Here is a 19,669-nt window from a genome sequence, read left to right as displayed (position 1 = left end):
ATTTGAAGCAATTAAGGACAATCTATAGTTATGCATATGGATGTACCCCGGCGGATTTATTGATTAGGGGACTACTTGAGACACGTGTCTTGTAATTTATGGAGGGGCCCCGATATTGTTTGTACTATATATTTATATACACATATAAATGCGATTGACTAATTATGTCAACATGTAAAGGCCCCGATCTTACCTTACTCTTGTTATCTTTTGATTTATAAATGACTAGTGAGGAAAACCCAAGTACCCCCGGTGCCAGGGCGTCAGTCACATCTCCTCTTATTGTGGAAGGAGAAGTGGTGGAAAACAAAGTTGAAATGACTTCAGGTTCAGTAAAAGGAAAAAAAAGATCAGCGATATAAAAATTTTCGATGAAATCACGCTACCAGATGGTTCGGTTAAGATTAGATGCAGGTATTAATAAAACTCTTTACGGCAAGCATTCTGGTTTTACTACTCATAATTAGAGACATCTTGATAAATGTGTGAAGAGACAAAGAACGTCAATTGGTGAAGTCCAACAGCTGTTTTCGTTTACCGTTTCTGAAAATGACGACTCTCAAGCTACACTCTCCACCTATAAGTATGATCAGGAAAAGCTAAAAGAGTGGTATGCAAGATTTGTGATAGTTGATAAGAAGCCGTTTAGAAAGCAAATTTTTTATGGGATTTTGCTAATTCCTTAATACCAATGTGAGAAGGCATCTCATCTTACTGTGAACAGAGTGCATGAAGATGCATGCAATTGAGAAAGCAAACTTGAAAGCTCTTTTAGCATCCGTATCAAGAATAAATTTGACTTCGGATATGTGGACGGCATCGAATCAAAGAAAGAGATACATGTCATTAATCGCACACTTTGTTGACGCAGATTGGAAACTCCAAAAGAATATTATAAACTTCCGCTACATGCCTCCTCATATTGGTGTGGTAATGTTGGACTGCATTTACAATTGTCTTGTTGAGTAGGGCATCGAAAAAAAAATTAATAAAAAAATCTATTCAATAACTTTAGATAATGCCTCTTCCAATGGCACTTTGGTTTCTTTCTTACGTATTCAATTCAAAGCAACCGAAAATTTATTATTTGAGGGTAAAATATTCCAAGTCAGATGTTGTGCCCACATACTAAACTTGATTGTACAAGGACTAAAAGCAATTGAGTCCACGATCACCAACATACGAGATAACATCAAATATATAAGCAGGACACCTTTAAGACTAAGTACGTGGAATGATATAATCCAACATTTAGATTTGAAATCTAAAAGACAGTTGAAATTACATGTTCGCATGCGCTGGAATTCAACTTATGAAATGTTGAATACTGCTTTAGAATTTAAAGTTGCATTCTCTGAACTTGTGGCGCGTGATAAAACGTACACATACGTGCCTAGTGATGAAAATTGGATGAAAGCTGAACAGCTTTATCAGTTTCTCAAAGTTTTTTATGACTGCACGAAGATTTTTTCTACGACAAACCAGTTTCTTCTCGAAATCATTTTTATTATAGACGCTCTGAAAAAGTGTGTTAATGAGGGTCCAGCTTTTTTACAAATGATGGCTATGGGAATGCAAACAAAATTCAATAAGTATTGAGTTGACTGTCATTTGTTAATGGCTATTGCAGTTGCTATGGATCCACGATACAAGATGGCAATGGTTAGGTACATTTTCAGGTCGTTTTATTCCAATTCTGAAAGAGTTTCAATGGAAACCATCATTATTCATGCTGCAGTTGAAGAGTTGTTCACTTCACATGTTGGCACCATCACCGCAACATCCGGTATAGTAGTTACTCCTCAATCTAGGTGTATTACTTCTATTGGAGGAAAGCGATTTCATGATTTTATGTCTTTCTTAGATGAAGAAGAAACATAAATGCATAAAACTGAATCAGAAGTGAAGGATTTGGATGTTTTGCAGTAGTGGAAGTCGAGATCTTGTGAATACCCTAGACTTTCGGTGATGGCACGAGATATATTGTCAATTCCAATTTCGATCGTGGCATCAGAATCAACTTTTAGCACGGGGAGTAGAGTTATGAGCAAGTATCGAAGCTCACTCGCCTCGAAAATAGTTGAGGCACAGATATGTACACAAGATTGATTGCATCCGGTTTGGGGTGGTAACAGTTTCGATGTTGAGAAGGATGAGGACAAGAATGGAAGTCAAAACGAGAATGCATCCAAAACTGCATGAAGGAATGCACACTTTTAAAGTTTTAAGCTTTTGTATTTTGTAATATATTTTTACTTTTTGTACTTGATGTTATGGCATCTATATAGTATATGTGAGACTTTATTTTTTTTACTTTACATGTGGGACTTTTTGGACTAAAAGTTGTTGGCTTTTAATTTGTATTTTGCAGTAAAAATATATAATAAATTGAGGCGGGAGCAAGCTCGCCTTGACTCAATCTACTAGCTCGCCTTAAAAGGTTTGGCAAACAAGGCAAGCTCCAATGGTAAGCTCGAGGGCGAGCTCGAGAAGAGCAAGGAGAGCATGGACGAGTCAAGCCAAGCTTGGCCCACGGCCCACCTCAACTCGACTCATGATGCAGGACACATGATTTAATGCTAGCATGCAACGTGGAGATTATGAAAGAGTCTGTAAAGTAATTCAATTAACAAAATATACTAACCTACAAAGGAAGGATGTAAGATGAAGAATACCTTTTAAAGAAGATAAAGAGGAAGGATATACCTTAGAATCCACCACCAAACAAGCTTCTACCCTTCCACAATTTAATTGGAAGGGAGGGTTTTTTTTTTTTTAAAAAAAAAAAACCTATAAAATAATGAGGAAAATTCCTTCACACAAGAGAGCTTCTCTCTTCTTTTCTTCTCAAATCTTCACTAGGGTTAGAACTCCACTCCCCTTGTGGTTTCATAATAAAAAATTCGGAATTAAAATCCAACATAATTACAACTATGTCACTAACTTAAGTAAAGTGGCTCATCATCCAATATAAGAAAACAAAAACAAATATTATCAATCTCAACCATCAAATAACTCCTAAAAATAACAAAAGACATAGAGAATGCAAGATCAGAGTCCAAGGGGCCCAGATCTAAAAGATCTGGTGGCCGATGGCCTAATCGACAAGATCCAAAGGTCGGATCGACACAAAATAGAAATCCTATGACTAAAATAATCTCTTAAGCATCCTACATGCATCATCCCAAAGTGGAGTCTTCCTGATGCACACCCAATGCATATAGGGTCTTCAAAATAGCCCGGCGGGCCCCCATTTGGAACTCGTTTCTCATCCACAAAGAAAGCTGAGCTGATGTGGGTGGTCGTCTCCATCTCTGGTACACCCGAGCAGTGTTTTAAATAGCGGTAGCGTGTTGCGTAGCATTCAACCCTCCGTAGCGTGTAGCGAAATAGCGTAGCGTGTAGCATAAGCTACACAATACTTCTATTTTTTAATTTTTTAATATATATATATGATAAATATTAAATAGTAAGAAGTTGATGGATAGGGTCTTATTATTTTTAAGTTAATACATGTCTCGTGTACAATTTTTTAAGGGCCCGAATTAGGTGGGACTCGGATTGTGAAGTGTAGCACACAAGTGTCAAAGTTTTTTGGGCCCCACCATGATAAATGTGTTATATCCACACCGTCCATCCATTTTGCCAAATAATTTTAGGGCATGAGCCCAAAAATGAGGCAAATCCAAAGCTCAGGTGGACCGCACCATAAGAAACAACAATAATTAAACGTCCACCATTAAAATTTTATTGGGGGCTACAAAAGTTTTAGATCAAGCTGACATGTGTGTTTTCCCTTCATCCATGTCAATGTGACCCAATTAACAGGTTAGATGGAAAATAAACATTACAACGGACCGTGTAACAAAATAGTGCAAGTGCACTGTTCAACGTGCACCGCAGAACACAATAATAATAATAATAATAATAAGTGCGTGGCTGTTTTGAACACAATAATAATAATAATAATAAGTGCGTGGCTGTGAAACAGCCACGCAATCTATTCCGAAAATGAAAAAGAAGAGGGGGAAACCGAAAGAAAAGAGGGAAAGAAGAGAGAGAGAGAGAGAGAGAGAGAGAGAGAGAGGAAGAATCCCAGCTGCGGTCGCAACCGCAGCAGTTCGAGAAGAAGAGGAAGAGGAAGAAGAAGAAGAAGGAGAAGAAGGAAGAGGAGAAGAAGAAAAAAGAAAAAAAAGAAAAAGGAAGGAGCGTACCTATTTTTGTCTCAAGATGAGATTGAATCAGTGAAAACTGCAAATGTTGGTTTGCCTCTGGAAGCAGTTTTTCAAACTCAAGATTGAAAAGTGGGGAGAGGAGCAATGTCAACAGCGTCGGTTTGCGCCTGACAGCAGATTTTCGACGTCAACATTGAAGGGTGGGGAGAGGAGCAGCGTCGGCAGCGTCGGATTGGCCCTGTGAGAGAATTTTTGGTCTCCAAATGGAAGGGTGGGGACAGCAGCTGCGTCGGCTGCTTCGGTTTGGGGGTGGAAGCCTTTCGAATTAGGTTTTTTCTTTTTTTAACTTAAGTTTGGCTTGTGGTCTGAGTTCACCACTGTTTCCTGCACTGAAAAAAAAAAAAAAAAAATACCAAACAGGTAGCGCACGCTACCTGCGCTACACGCTACGTATCCGTAGCGTACGCTACGACCCCTGTAGCGTGCGCTACAAGGGAAAAATGCTATTTGTAACGCTACGTAGCGAAATCGCTACGCTACGCTACGTAGCGTACGCTACGGGCGCTACTGAAAACACTGCACCCGAGTGTGTTCTTTGATGTCCCCATCAATTCCTCTCGGCTGAGGAGATTTCACATTTGGCGAAATAAAGCTGCAGTGATGCTCGAGGAGATCCGAGTCTCGTCGATGAAGCTCCGACTCTGTGATCCACGTACTGTTTGATTTTGGTCTGCCCTTCCACTTGACAAGGTACTCCTGGTAACCGCCATGTCATGTGAAAACCGCTTCTTCATCTAAGATATACTCCATCTCCTCTCTTCTCATAAGAATGGATGATACATATGGTAAAGGTTGAGAAGAGGGGTCAGGTACTGACCATGGGTTTTGGGACAGGTCAGGGGTATCATCATCAAAGTTCATGTGAGGGTTAGGGGAATGTCCATGAAACGGTATAAAATCTTCCACATTAAATGTGGAACTGATACCCATGTTAGGTGGAAGATCTATGAAGTAAGCATTCGAAGCCAGTCTTTTCAAGATTTTATATGGTCCAGTGCTACGGGCTTGTAATTTTTTTATGGTTTCTGTGGAAACCTTTTTTGACATATTTTAATCATGACTTCATCACCCATAACAAGCTCTTTAAATCTATGGTGTGAGTCAGCAATCATTTTGTATGTTTCATTACTTATATTGATTCTTTTTCTAATCTTCACATGCAAGTCATGCGTATGTTGTGTAGATGCATGTGCAAACTCTGAAGGCCTATGGAACACAGACATGGTTATGCAATCTATAGGGGTCCTAGGCTCATCAACTTGTCTTTCCAAATCCACATCCTCCCCAGGACTCATTTGATTGTGATGAAGGTTTGGTAGAGTCAATGAGTAAATGTCCCACACGGGTGTTAACTCATCCAGTATGCCCTCTGGAATAACAACATTAGACTCCTCCAATACCGAACTCACCTCAAATGGTAACTCTACACTACCCTCAGGTGTAACCTCGGGTGGCATCTCCATAATAATCTTAGGTGTGACCTCACTTGCCACGTATGCATACAACGTCAAATCAGTTTTAGTCTCTCTTTCAGACTCTTTGGCATTAACTATAAGAAAAGACTCAAGCTAGAGTTTCGTCACATCTTCAGGACCACATGTCTTAACATCCTCCTTTTTTAGGGATGCTTTTAGGCGGGAGAGACTTCAAGACAATCCTTTTGCCTCCATACAGAAACGAACACGTATTCGAGCGACCGAATAGTTTTGGGTCATATAACCAAGGCCTGCCCAAAATGATGTGTCCTATATCCATAGGCAAAACATCACACCACAACGTGTCCGTATAGGATCAAAAGTGGATGGGAATAAGACAACGCTAAGAAACCAGAATTAAAGATGCATCAACCCATGAGACTCGATAGGGCTGAAGGTGAGGAACAACTAGCATACCTAAGCGGTCAACGATGCAAGTACATACCACATTGATGCAACTGCTACTATCAATGATCACCTTACAGTTTTTGCCACCACGCTTGGTATAAGTGTGGAAAATTGAATCCCTGTGCCAATTATCACTTTCTACAATTTGGCTTAAGGCACGGCTAATAATTGCAAGTAGCACAGTCTCAACTTGATCCTTGACTTGTGATTGGACATCTTCCCGAGTATCGGTGTTTACCTAAAGGGAGGCTTCAAGCCAATTGACACGTGCATTGATCATGGTCAATTGAGTTGTGGTGGTCTTATTGTGCGCTTCAATAGCCGTCAGACGGTTGTTGATAGCGTTAAGGGTCTCGTCAATCTGCTCTAGATTCATAGTGGGATGTAGACCAAAGTCACGTCCAGAACGAGTGAGGGCATATACAAGGTAACTCCAAAAGGGAAACTCTGTCCTAAGACAATGTTAGGACAATGATAAAACTAACCGAGAGATCAAGCTGGACAAACCAACCAGAAAATTCAGCAAGCCACTATCCTCAAATATTATGTTGAAAATTCAGCAAGGTAGTAATCGAAGGGTGCTAAACTGAAAATTCAGTATTGTGATACCCTGAGATTATCTATGCTGAAAATTCAGCAATGGTATAAGTGGAAACGCTAGCTGACAATTCAGCAATATGATAATCCAAAAAATAATAATAATAATAATAATAATCAGCAATATGATCCTATATACAATGAATGTTCTACTAACTCTAGATGTGACTCTAAGCTAGATGCAACAGAAAAATCCTATACTAGACATATGGGCTTTGATACCAAATTTGATGCAGGATGATGGAAACTATCCTAGGATGCATGATAAGAGATCAATTACACATTAATTTCAACAATCAACATGTAAAATCAAGCATATCCTCATAATAGATTCAAAAATTCATATTTATAACATGAAGATCCTACGTTTTCACATACACGGTGTACGAAAATATTAAATAGTTCAAGTATGGCCCAGTTGGAAGTAGGGAGTTCCAACCTAGCGTAGGCACGTTTCACACTCAAGGGAATGAATAGTAGTAGGGGTGCACACGGTTCGGTTTGGTCCAGTTCTGGGGTGAAACCAGAACCGAACCATTCCCTATAGTTCTAGGATTTTCGGAACCGGAACCAGAACCGGAACCGGACTATTAGCACCCTAGAACCGAACCGGACCGTTAGCACCCTAGAACCGAACCGGAACCGGACCGTTAGCACCCTAGAACCGAACCAGAACCGGACCATGAAAACTGGTTCAGTTCCGGATCGGTTCCACGGTTTTGGGCTTTTTATAATCCAGCCCAATTGCATGTTCTATTTTATAATTTAGCCCCATGTACATTCGCATTGTGATCCATTTGATGAATAGTTTAGATATTGTATATAGTGTGAAAAAATAAATTTATGAAAACAATCAAAAGGTGCATTGTAAACCATAAATCATGAGTCCAATATACAACTAAAATATATTGTAAACTCATGGTTCCAGGTTCGGATCCACGGTTCGGTTCCAAGTTCGGTTCCACGGATCGGTTCGGTTCTACATACCCCCAAATCGGAACCGAACCGAACTAAACAGTTCTTTAATTTTTGGAACCGGAACCGATGCACTCTAGAACTGGACCAAACCGGACTGTTTGGTCGGTTCCGATCCGGTTCCACAGTTCTACCAGTTTGATGTGCACTCCTAAATAGTAGGTTTTATAAATAGGGCTAGAAAAGGGAAAATCTGAAATATGGAGAATTAGAGTTCATGGGAATTAGGGATTTTAGAATTAGGGTTTTTAGAAATTGGAGAAACTAAGAAGTTGAAGACCTAGGGTTTAAAAGGTTATAATGGAAGGGAAAAGATGAAGACAAGAGAAGAAGAGAATACCTTTCGAAAAGGAGAGAGGAAGGATGTACGACGAAGAATACCTTTTGAAGAAGAGGAAGAGGAAGGATGTACCTTGGAATCCACCACCAAACAAACTTCTACCCTTCCACAATTTAATTGGAATGGAGCATTTTTTTTTTTTTTGAAAAAAAAAACCTAGAAAATAATGAGAAAAATTCCTTCACACAAGAGAGCTTCTCTCTTCTTTTTTTTCCTTCTAAAATCTCCACTAGGGTTAGAACTCCACTCCCCTTGTGGTTTTATAATAAAAAATTCGGAATTAAAATCTAGCATAATTATAACTATGTCACCCGCTTAAGTAAAGTGGCTCATCATCCAAAATAAGAAAACAAAAATATTATCAATCTCAACCATCAAATAACTCCTAAAAATAACAAAAGACATAAAGAAAGCAAGATCAGAGTCCAAGAAGCCCAGATCTAAAGGATCTGATGGCCCGATGGCCTAATCGACAAGATCCAACGGTCGGATCGACACGAAATGGAAATCCTATGACTAAAATAATCTTCTAAGCAACCCACATGCATCATCCCAAAGTGGGGTCTTCCTGATGCACACCCAATGCATATGAGGTCTTTAAAATGGCCTGGCAGGCCCCATATGGAACTTGTCTCTCATCCACCAAGAAAACTGCGTTGATGTGGGTGGTCGTCTCCATCTCTGGTACACCCGAGTGCGTCCTCTGATGCCCCCATCAACTCAGTTCGATGTACAGCCCTAATGATGATAAAAAGGTTAAATTAACGAGCTAGTGATCCAGGACAAATAACCACTTGCTCTAAAAGCTCAAACTGTTAGAGCATGGAAAATTAATCCCTTTATCTCATAGCATAAGCCCCACATCTCATGGGTTAGCACCTCAATCGTACCGCCTCACATGGGCTACCCACCCCAAGTGTCCCCGCATCCCACACGTTACCCCACTCGAGCCCAGTGTGAAATGCGCATTTATCACCCCCGGCGAAGAGTCTCGAACACGAGACCTCCCCCAGGGGGCCTCGCCCACCCCAAGTGTGCCCCTCCATCCCACAAGTGACCCCACTCGAGCCCGATGTGAAAATGCCCCTGCATTAGCTAGCAACCTCCTTCCATGGTAGTTTGGAATCACATGGTAAAGCTTTGGGATTCATATTATTTTAAAAAAAAGAAGAAGAGAAACAAAAACAAACAAAATGTTTAGAGAGAGAAGAATAAGAAGAGCACAGCCCGACTTTAATGGAAGCAAAGGAGGGAACTTTACGTTAAGTGTGCCTTAATAAGAAAGGTCATTTGATCAAGATACATGCAATCAACCACGAGTTATGGATGCAAATATTGATTAGAAATGAGCTCAAGAAACAACTAATGCTCGTATCCAAGGTTCCTGCAAGTCTGATGATGGAGAGGCTACATTGATGAGCTAGTGACCTCCTTCCATGTAAGTTTGGAATCGCATGGCAAAGCTTTGGGATATTCCTATATTATGAATAGAAATCTGCTCTTGATATATTACAAAAGAAGAAAAGAAAATGAAACTAGTGTTTTTTTTTTTTATAAAAGGAGAGAGAGATCCGAGAAGATCAAGATGCTTCTATAAAAGAAGGGGGGGGAAAAAGGGCAAATGCAAAACTAGGGGAGGGAGAAGGAGCCGAGGAGGACTGCATCATGGCTACTAACCCCCCACGAAAAAAATAATAAAGAACTTGTGGTATCCAATGTGCCTAGAAAGTAGAAACTCATTAAGCATGGTCAATCAAGAGCAAATCAGTAGACACTGTGACAGCATTATGTGCATGAGCAGCAGGTATCCATGCATTAAAATGACCCCTGCATGCAAAGGGATAAACATAACAAACACAGAGGCCCAGCCCCAAACATCAGAACTAATCAATTGTATACGTTACAAGCATTAGGCTAATGCCAGCATAAATAAACAAGCAGGCAAATGTCTCCTAACTTCTTGATGAGAAAACATAACATGAAAGCCAAAGAGCAGCGGAAGTGAACCTGAATAGCCTCAGGACTAGCATATGTTCGAGGAAATTTCCAGTGGTCTGCACCAATAAGACACAGTCTTGCACTGTCAGAATATGACTCAAAGTTTGCTTCTGCAACCAAGTAGCAGGTGTGCGCAGCAGCAATCTGTATCATAACTCTCATGTAAGATAGATGCCATGTTCCTGAGTAACGTATGAAATACTGAAACTTACAGAAACAGTATGAATACAGACCTCTCCTCTCTCCTTCCATAGGCAATCTCCAAGATGAATAATTACAAGCTCATCATCTTTGGTTCTGTTTGCAGTTATGATGGCCAAATTCTCTTCCCAATCGTCTAGCATGCTATTTCCATGAAACTACGTCCCATAGAAGACAGCAGATGAGCTCATTTAACAAAGAAATTGCTAAGAAAATTCCAAAAAGAATATGATGCAGGATTCCAAATCAGCTATGAACAGATGTTCGGATATCAGAGGTGCCTAATATCTGGGACAAGGCTATCAAGATGATGTCGATGGTGATATCAGAGATGCAAGAGCCAGATCTATGAGGTGAAATTATCAACTACAGACACTTTGATGGTAAGGTTGGCATGAGACACTTTAGTTTTGCTAGGATGCGCGAAGTTTGCCTTAAAACAAAAGGTTTGCCTGAGGGTCCATCCGATGTATGTCCTGGATAGTGATAAAGCTTGTAGCAGACACATTCAAGCAATTACAGGCCATTCCATAGGATAAATTGAAGATTCTTATGACACGATGCAATTACTACAGGCCCTTCAAAGATTGATAGAATGATATTGAAAAAAATAAAACCAACACATCAAGACCCATGTGCCCAGCAAATACAGCAACAGCCTCTTTCCATCAAAATCAAACTAGGTAACTCACCTGTGTAGGCTGTTGAGATATATGTAGAGGGTTAGATGGATTGGCGCTGGTTGAGCTGTCGGCAGAGAACACATCTGCGGGTTGACCTGCAATAAGCAGGCATAATGTCCGCAAAGGTGATCCTGATACGAACTGATGACGTGCCATCTGCTTCACAGTCTCGACATAGAACTGCAATAGTCAACATGAAACAAGATGGTGTCAGTTTCATACAAATCCAGGGAATGATATTCTCCTACATTTACACATGAGAACCAGTGAAAAAAAAAAAAAAAAACAACTAAAAACTAAAGAAAGTTGCACGAACCTTCTCACCAAGTTGTGCTGCAAGAACTAGAGCAGGGCCCCACAACTGACCTTCTTGTGCACACTGTAGAGCCTCTTTCCTTCTACCAGAAACAAGAAGGTTCTGTACCTCAACGGCGGCTGCCTGAAACAAATGGGGTGCACATGAATATCTGAAATTGATATCTGTAGATATGAAAGAACCTCATACGCAAGTATGCCACACCTTTATCTGTCCTTCAGAAGGCATGTTTTGCAGACAAGGAGTGATGGCACCATACTTGCTCACTCGAGCACCAGTCCTTCTAGCAGAGGCAAAAAGCTGGGTTACAGCTGATTCTGGACCATCATTTTCCTATTAAAAAAACAAAAGAAGAAAGAGTTAAGGAGACCGAGGTGATTATGTAACCAGCAAGAGGATCTCTTCAGAGTGCTACAAGAATTGTAAGGGATTTGAAACCACCATGTTGAAATTATCACTGAGTTACTGATTAAGAAAGCAAATCTAAGAAACTATTATCATTGGAGTCGCCCATCAAGGGCTGGAAGACCGTCTTATAAACCCCCTTTTAGCACATTTTCCCTGTTTCTTTTAGGTCAAAACTTTGACTTATGTAAATACCTCCTCCCAAATTTCTTAGATTTTTCATAAACCCATTAATCTTCTTCTTGATTTCTTTTTCCAATTAGTGTTTTGAGCACACTAAATTGGACTACCTAAAAGTAATTTGAGTTTCCATTCTTGCCATACAAGAGAAAGAAGGCAAATTGGGGATTTTATGGGAATCAGAAATTTTAGGTAGGAGGATTTGTGGATATTGAAAGTTTGGATTTTTTAGGGTTCGTAAACTTCAGGGGTTTGGTATGAAGGGTGGCCTGTGCAAGGAAGTATGGAGTTAAACGAGGAGAGTGGTGGATGGAGGAGTCTTCTTTGTACAGGTCTAGGGAAATATATTCATGGAAGGGATAGGGCTCTCCTTGGGATGGTAAAACAATCAGGTTTTGGGATGACGTTTGGTTGGGTGATAGAGTTGAGGTTAGCTAGCTTATCCCAAGTTCAGACGTTCCTATTACTCTTTATTACTCGGTGTCGGGTGGAGTGATTTGGACTCCTTGACAAAAGAACCTTTTCAAAGAGGAAGTGGATGAGTACATTAGCTTGTCGGAGAGGCTTTTAAGCATTATTCCCTCTGAGCCAGCTTCAGATTTGATAGTGTGGACCAAAGGGAGTTTCGGGCAATTCTCAGTTCAGTCCTTTTATGGCTTGCTCCGTCGGCCTTCATTAGGCAATGAAAAAGCGTACACCTCTTTCCTTTGGTCCTACAGGGCTCCCCCAAAGGTCGCAGTGTTGGCATGTTGGTGGGTAGGAAGAAGGTGCTTGCGGTTAATAGTCTACAAAAGAGGAAGATGATAATCACCAATGTTTGCCTCCTATGTTTGCAAGATGAGGAGTCAGACGACCACCTTTTTATTCATTGCCCCTTTGCTATAGAGTTGTGAGAGAGATTCTTGGATGCTTTTGGAGTGTCTTGGTTGATGTCGTTGATTGAGGGGTTCTTGCTCTCATGGCGTGGGGGAGGGGTTGGGAAGAAGGGGAGGAAGATATCGATGTTGGCGTTATTGGCCAGTTTTTTTTGGGGGGAGGGGTTGGGAAGAAGGGGAGGAAGATATCGATTATTAATAAATTTGTAACCTCTCCAACAAAAAAAAAAAAATTTAAAAAAAACATTTACTTCTTAAAAAATACATAATATATTAACAATCACTTCTTTGATTAATAAATTCGTAACCTTTCCAACAACAACAACAACAACAACAAAAAAAGGTTACTTTTTTTTAAATACATAATATATTAACAATCACTTTTATTTCAGTGTTAAAATTAGTTTTAGAGCTAACACTATTGCATCAATATGTATTTATATAACATAGATCATATAAAATAAATTTTAAATAAATTTGCACATGAAATCTATAGGCATGAGCCTAGGTGAACCTACTTGTTTCAAGGGTAGTTGTGCCTAGACCTAGCACCTTTAACCGCATTGTTTATTAGTTGAATGAGCTTGCACAAATGCTTTATGGTGTGCAGCAAATAGAATATCAGGCACTTGGACTTGCATCATTGTCTAAACTCTTCGCTTAATTAGGTCTTCAGATGATCAGTTTAATCATGCACTTTGCAAGTTAATGATATATCTAATAGGCTCTGGAAAAGAGAATCTTCCTAGACCTTTTTTATGCATTTGGAAATCCCATCACCAGCTTATTCAAAATTTATCAGTTTCGAGTCTTTTTTACCAGTTACCAAGCCTTCACCAGTCTCGTCGACCAAGAAAAGACCAAATTTTAATATAGGTAGTCTTTCTTGACATAACTGAGCAGATGGCGAACCCTGAAACTTGAAGACTGACCAATCCATGAACAAGGTAATTGCTGTTTGGATCTTATTTTAGAGGAAAAGTATTCCATGTTCATCCATACCCCCTATGAAATGCAGAATTGAAGTATACTAAAGTCATGCTCACATGGTTTAAATACTCATATGACACTATTTCACAATGTCATAGCCTACAGTCTTGCATAATCCACCGTGATGTACTGATATCAACTATTTAAGGGACTGCCTTGAATGTGCTCCAAGCCCTGAACACTGACATTTCAAAATTCAAACAGCCTGTTTCAAACCTGACATAGGAAATGGGGCGATTGAAAATCATAACTGATTGATATGCTATTATCTAAACACTAGTGAAAAGGAACATGCAATGCACATGACCAGTAAAGAAAACGAGCTCCCCAACGAAATATGCAGTGCAGTAAAGAAAGCAAAGCTTGAAAATAGCAAAATTCATCAAGCCCGAATTGAACATAGCCAACCCATTTAATTGAAATTGGGTCAGGCTCAACTGACCACCAGCCCCAACCTGCCACAACCCTACTCAAGTTTAAGAATGGATTATGAGACGAAAGGGTTGCACAACCTGACCACTCAGTGGATACATATATACATAAATAAATCATCTCTATTTTTTTCTTTTTTTCGTTTCAGTTTATGGGTCAGGTCAAGTTGGGTCATCTCGTCTAACCCCTTAATAACCTATATGGCAGGTTGGGCTAGGTAGGTTCAACCCAAGCTTGACCCATTTACTTAAATGGGTGGTATTTCTAGGCTGTTTGCTAAACAGGCCAAGAATTCTAGCCCAAACCTGTTTACTCAATGAGCCAAGAATTCTAGCCCAACCTTGATGCACAACCCAATACCACGTGGCCTGACCTGACCCACTTAAAATTCATCAAGCACAACCCCTCCCAACCGTAGCCAATTAATTGTTATTGGGTTGGGCTCAAACGAGCTTACCCAAACCACCACAACCAACTTAGGATTAAGAATGGGATATGAAGCTAAGGGTATGCACAAACTGGCCAGTCGTTTGATACATACACATGCAAATAAATCATCTATACCTTTTCCTTTATTTTGTTTTGGGTTTTAGGTCAACTCCAATCAGTCTTCATGTATCACATTTCTAACCTGAGCTCAACCTGCTACCCATTTAGCTTGGCCTAAACCCGCCTTAAAAGCGAGTCGAGCCAGCTTACCTGCAGGCTGGACCGACCCATTGCCAATGCCACCCTAGGTGCATGCGCATGAACCATGAGCCAGAGAGTTAAACTAATTGTCCATTTTTATTACATCACATTGATCTTCTAATCAGGAAGATGTTAGAGAATGGGATATCACATTACGGGTCTTAGCAGATCACTAAAAGGTCGGTCGAAATAACACCATGGCTGGGTCAAAGAAGAAAACGCTCTCTTGGGTTTAAAGTTATGACATGTGGGGCCCAAGATGTTGCAATAATGACCATCTGTTCTTTTTCATCCCATGGTCGATAGACAACGTGCCACAAACCACCCAGATTTCAAGTCCCTAACAAAAAAAAATGAATGATTTTTTTTAATTGAATGTAGATCATTACTTTGGAAGATCATAACAAAAAAAATCTATGAATTTCTTTCTACTGAATGTGGACCATGACTATAGTTCTCTTCTTAACCCTCCATTTGGTAAGCCACAAAACAAACGTTTAGGGCAGTGATATCAAGGTGAGTTTTAGGCATGGCATATCCATGGTCGTTAGGAACATACCAACCATCTGGGTTGCAAAAAATGGCTCCCAATTGTCAAAATGATAACTAAATATTGTGCAGAGCTGTAGATCAAGTCAGCGATCCTATAATTCCGCTGTATAGATTGCAAGATTAATAAAATTCTCTTTCAAAAAAAAAAAAAAAAAAGATTACAGTGATGCTTCACGTCGTCCAAACTGGATGCCCCATCGTGGATTGAAGCTTCACAACACAACGCATGCAACAATCCACAGTCCAATGTCCCATTGCAGATTGAAGCTTCACAACACATTTTGATATGCAAAACATGTGCGAGATCTGTGACATTCATCAAGTGAAGCAGGCGTTGTATTTGAACAAATGAATGAAAGGGGGGGAAAAACCTCCTTCCTCTTCTTCTTCTTCTACCATGGCAGCACACGAAACTTAAAAGAGAGCACGTGCACACATAGACAGAGGCATATCCGAAGGAATTTACGTTTTTTTTTTTTTTTCTCCTTTCTTTTTGCTGTGGAAGAGAGTGAGGGAGAGGGAAAGATGCTATGAGAAACGAAGAGTCTTTTTTTTTGGTGTTTAATACAGGCCAAGATGCTACGAGAAACAATCAGTCCTTTTTTTGGTGTTTAATACAGGCCGAGTGCATACTCGGATCGTATCAACTATCTCAAGGACCAGGTAACATCTCAGCCTTTCCTTATCTCTAGATGCAAGGAGCTGAAATCCAGACAGTACATTGTGAAGCACAGCTGCATTCACCCATAAATGACCAAAATACCATCTTCTTTGCATGCTAACCCACCCCATGTCCTTGATGACACGAAGATTAGCAAACCAAATAAATTAATTGTGTGGAAAAAAAAAAATGCCTCTGCTGCTCGCATTATATATGGTAGAGATTTGTTGACCTTAAAAAGTTCATCATCTTACATGGAGGACATGTCTTCAATAGAGAAACGTCGTTTAGTTCAGTTCAGTTTCTTTTTTTAGTTCACTTCAGTTCAGTTCAAGGCGATGATAAGTAAATATTCTCGTCTAACCAGTTTTGCCCTTAAAAGTTTATTCTTCTGCACATTATCTATGCTAAGAAGATAGAGGGAAATATAAACGAAAACCAGGTTAGAACAACGTAATATGAAATAACCTACAAACTAGAAAAACATTGGTAGCACAAAAAATGCCATGCATCAGCATATGTATTTTAACTACGTGCAAAGTGAATAAAAAAATATTATAGTGACCTGCAACAGACAAAATCATAGAGTGACCTGCAACAGACAAAATCATAGAGATGTAGAAAACACTCAACCCATTTTACCTGCAACGCCAGGTCAACACCAAAAGGAGATCGAAGTTTTCCATAATGCTGACAAGATATTTTTAGCAAACAAAAAAGCAACCTCAAAAGCTCTCCATTTCTGATGTCCATGTTGGGAGATTGGCAGTTTGCAATCCTCTCATCAACCCATTTATACAATTCCTTAGTCGCGGCATTCCCACCGACAAGCGGACCAGGAAAGGATTGATGGCATAAAGCACGGAAGTAATCAAAAGCCCCAGCTCCAGAAGTTGCAGAAGCGTTAATCTTGTCCATAATAACTTCTGTCAAGTTGAGAATTGAAATTGTGCTTCCAACAGTGCCCTTCACATACAGCACACATGAATCATTTTTTAATAAATAAAATACAAATATGTCATGGACTTTAGTGCCAACAATTCCATCACAAAGAATTCTACAATCTCAAGAAGTACTCAGTTGACTACATCTAATACCATAAGTAAATCCATTTCAATCAGAAAGTTAAACAGTCTATGAGACTACCTGGCTTGCATAAGAAGTGCTGGTATCTTTCATGACAACTAGTTTACCACCAAATCCAAAAGTAACCAAAGCATGCGGGGGACGCCCTGCCGATGGCCACCCTTCTTTAGGAGCATAAGAGAACTGTGTGTGAGAAGCATTTCCAGCATGAAACGGCTGCTGAGCATAATTTACTGTGTTCTGATTTCCATAGTAATCAGGGGAGAAATGAGTCTGCTGGATCTGTTCCAACTTTGGCTCATTAAAGTGATACAAATTCTCCGTAGAAGGAAAGCTTTGGAACCCAACCACACCATTATTGCTGTCATAAGCCTGATTGGCCTGCCCATGCATAGAAACATTTTCCATCGCATTGAAACCAATTTGTTGTTCTGGATAACTATTCACATGTCCTGATGTACCATAAAGGTTCCCCATTTGCTGGTTTCCAGTAAAACCTCTTACAGCACCACTCTGAGAAACAGGCTGAGATTGCCATGCATTCGCTTCACCATAGTTACTTGCAGTCCCAGCCCAATCTCCACCTTGCGTTTGACCACCCTGGTTCTGTGACTTATGTTGTTCAAATTGACCAAATTCATTATACAAACCATGAACTTTTTCAGAGAAACTGCCTGAAGAAGCATGCCCTTTTTGAATTTGCTGGGTACCTATTGTGCTTGTAGTCTGAAGAGCCTGGATATAAGATTCCAACAAGCACCACTCTTGTTTGATCATGTCGTAGTACCAACCAGGATACTGAGGATCAAACACCATATTTGCTGGATATTCGGAGCTACCTTGAGCTACCTGATTCCAGTTAGACACACTACCAGTTGTACAATTCTCTACCAAAGTTCCCATTACCGACTGGGCAGTTTGTTGCAAATAAGAAACTTCTGATCTTTGGTCTGCAACAACAGCATTGCCTGCTGACTGAGCCTGATCTTGAAATACCACTTGGGTGCTTGCCTTCGCATCATAACCATCCAATTGATGCCATTGACATGTTACTGGGTCATACCTCCACCCTGGGTAAAGACTTTCCCAGTACTGACTAGAATGCAAATCCTGCCCATCTGCAGTCTGGTGTTCTGATGAACCTAAAGAAGCTGTCGAATCAGCAACCAAGTTTCCTGCAAGTCTAGTAGTGGGATCAAAATCAGCTGTCAGATTATTCCCTGCTGTTTCGAATGGATCTTCTGAACTGTCTGCCAATCCAGTGAAGAGGTCTGAATATGACCCAACTCTCCCTGCTGTGTGCTGACCCAATTCAGTATTAAATGCACTCCAGTCCACCTCTTTAACACTTGTTCCCCTAGATCCGCTGCTCTTGCTTGTTGTTGAATCCAGCACTGCATCTGTGGTTGTTGTTATTGTCGTTGTAGAAACGGAATTCCCCAATTCGGTTACTGTACTAAAAGAATTGGTAGATACAAGTGAGATACTCTCTTCCCCAATCAAAATGTCCTTATCTGATGCACCATCAGATGATGGCATGATCAAACTTTCTGACCGATCTACCCCTTCGGAATTTAACCCGCTGTCACCAGATTCTTCCAAAACTGGGCCCACGTCGCTGACGCTTAGATTCGCAAACGTTTTGGCATCATCAGACTCACCGCCATCCACCAAGCTGGATCCCGTAATTCCGAAGTCCTCGTCGACAAGCTTGTCGAAAAAATCCTCGTCTGTCTGATCCTCCACCTGGGATGGAGGAGGAGATGCCATCGAATGCAGGCAAAAACCGTAGACCCTAAAACCCTCCCTTTCCTATGACACCGGATCAGAGCCCAATCGGAACAAATGCACCACGATTCAACTATAACTCAACCATAGCCCTCTGATTCATCGCCGAATCTCGCGAAAACCCGAAAAGTCAAAGAAATCCTCTTCCGATAAATAATGGGGATCCGAAATCGAAGAAAACCACCTGATCTAAGATTCTGACTACAAAATTACGGTTTTATTGCAGAATCATCGAATTGGAAGATCCAAGCGAGAGAGATCTATGGTTTTGGGGGATTCTGCAGCCAAAAATTATGGGAAAAAAACTAAAATTGCCAATTTTCTTGCCCTAGATTTAACGGCGCTGATTTGATTCAGCAAAATAAAATGAATTACGAGGAAAATCGACTTACCGATGGAATTCGAGGAATTTCCGAGAGCGCACGGAGAGAGAGAGAGAGAGAGAGAGAGAGAGAGAGAGAGAGCATACCCTCGATTTCGCCCCGGCCGACATATCACCCACCCACCAAAGGTCTCGTTTTTCTCTTTCTAAAATCTTTTAAAAAAATATAAATAAAATAAATTATTTTACGGTTCCGGAAAGAGGAGCTGTGGCATCACTTCCCGAATAGCGTCCTAACGTATTCATACAAGTGGGGCCCATTTTTCATTCATCCAGACCGTTTGTTTTTATTTAGATGGGGCTAAAACTTCCCATAGTAGAAGATCGAGGGCATCGAATATGAGGCCTTTTTAAAAGGACCGTTTCTGTTTTTTAACTGTCTTTTTGTGGGTCATCGATC

The 19,669-nt window shown here is 40.3% G+C and overlaps 1 protein-coding gene across 3 annotated transcripts in view; it reads right to left on the bottom strand.

Moving 5' to 3' along the window:
• LOC131248276 (protein transport protein SEC16A homolog) overlaps positions 1–19,428 on the bottom strand; it is a 29,156-nt gene extending 9,728 nt beyond the window's left edge. For 2 of the 3 annotated variants that reach the window (XM_058248483.1, XM_058248484.1), the window contains exons 1-7: positions 17,160–19,377; positions 16,656–16,979; positions 11,433–11,561; positions 11,229–11,351; positions 10,922–11,092; positions 10,262–10,387; positions 10,038–10,172 (exon numbers count right to left, since the gene is read on the bottom strand). In XM_058248483.1, coding sequence (XP_058104466.1) covers positions 10,038–10,172; positions 10,262–10,387; positions 10,922–11,092; positions 11,229–11,351; positions 11,433–11,561; positions 16,656–16,979; positions 17,160–18,869 — 2,718 coding nt within the window. In that variant the 5' untranslated portion in view covers positions 18,870–19,377. Of the gene's footprint in view, positions 1–10,037; positions 10,173–10,261; positions 10,388–10,921; positions 11,093–11,228; positions 11,352–11,432; positions 11,562–16,655; positions 16,980–17,159 lie in introns of all 3 variants that reach the window. The other variant, XM_058248482.1, reaches the window with a different exon arrangement.
• Between the last annotated feature and the right edge of the window lie 241 nt (positions 19,429–19,669).

This window comes from Magnolia sinica, chromosome 6 (assembly GCF_029962835.1).
Source record: "Magnolia sinica isolate HGM2019 chromosome 6, MsV1, whole genome shotgun sequence".
Taxonomy (NCBI): Eukaryota; Viridiplantae; Streptophyta; class Magnoliopsida; order Magnoliales; family Magnoliaceae; genus Magnolia; species Magnolia sinica.
This window is presented reverse-complemented; position numbering and strand designations above follow the sequence as displayed.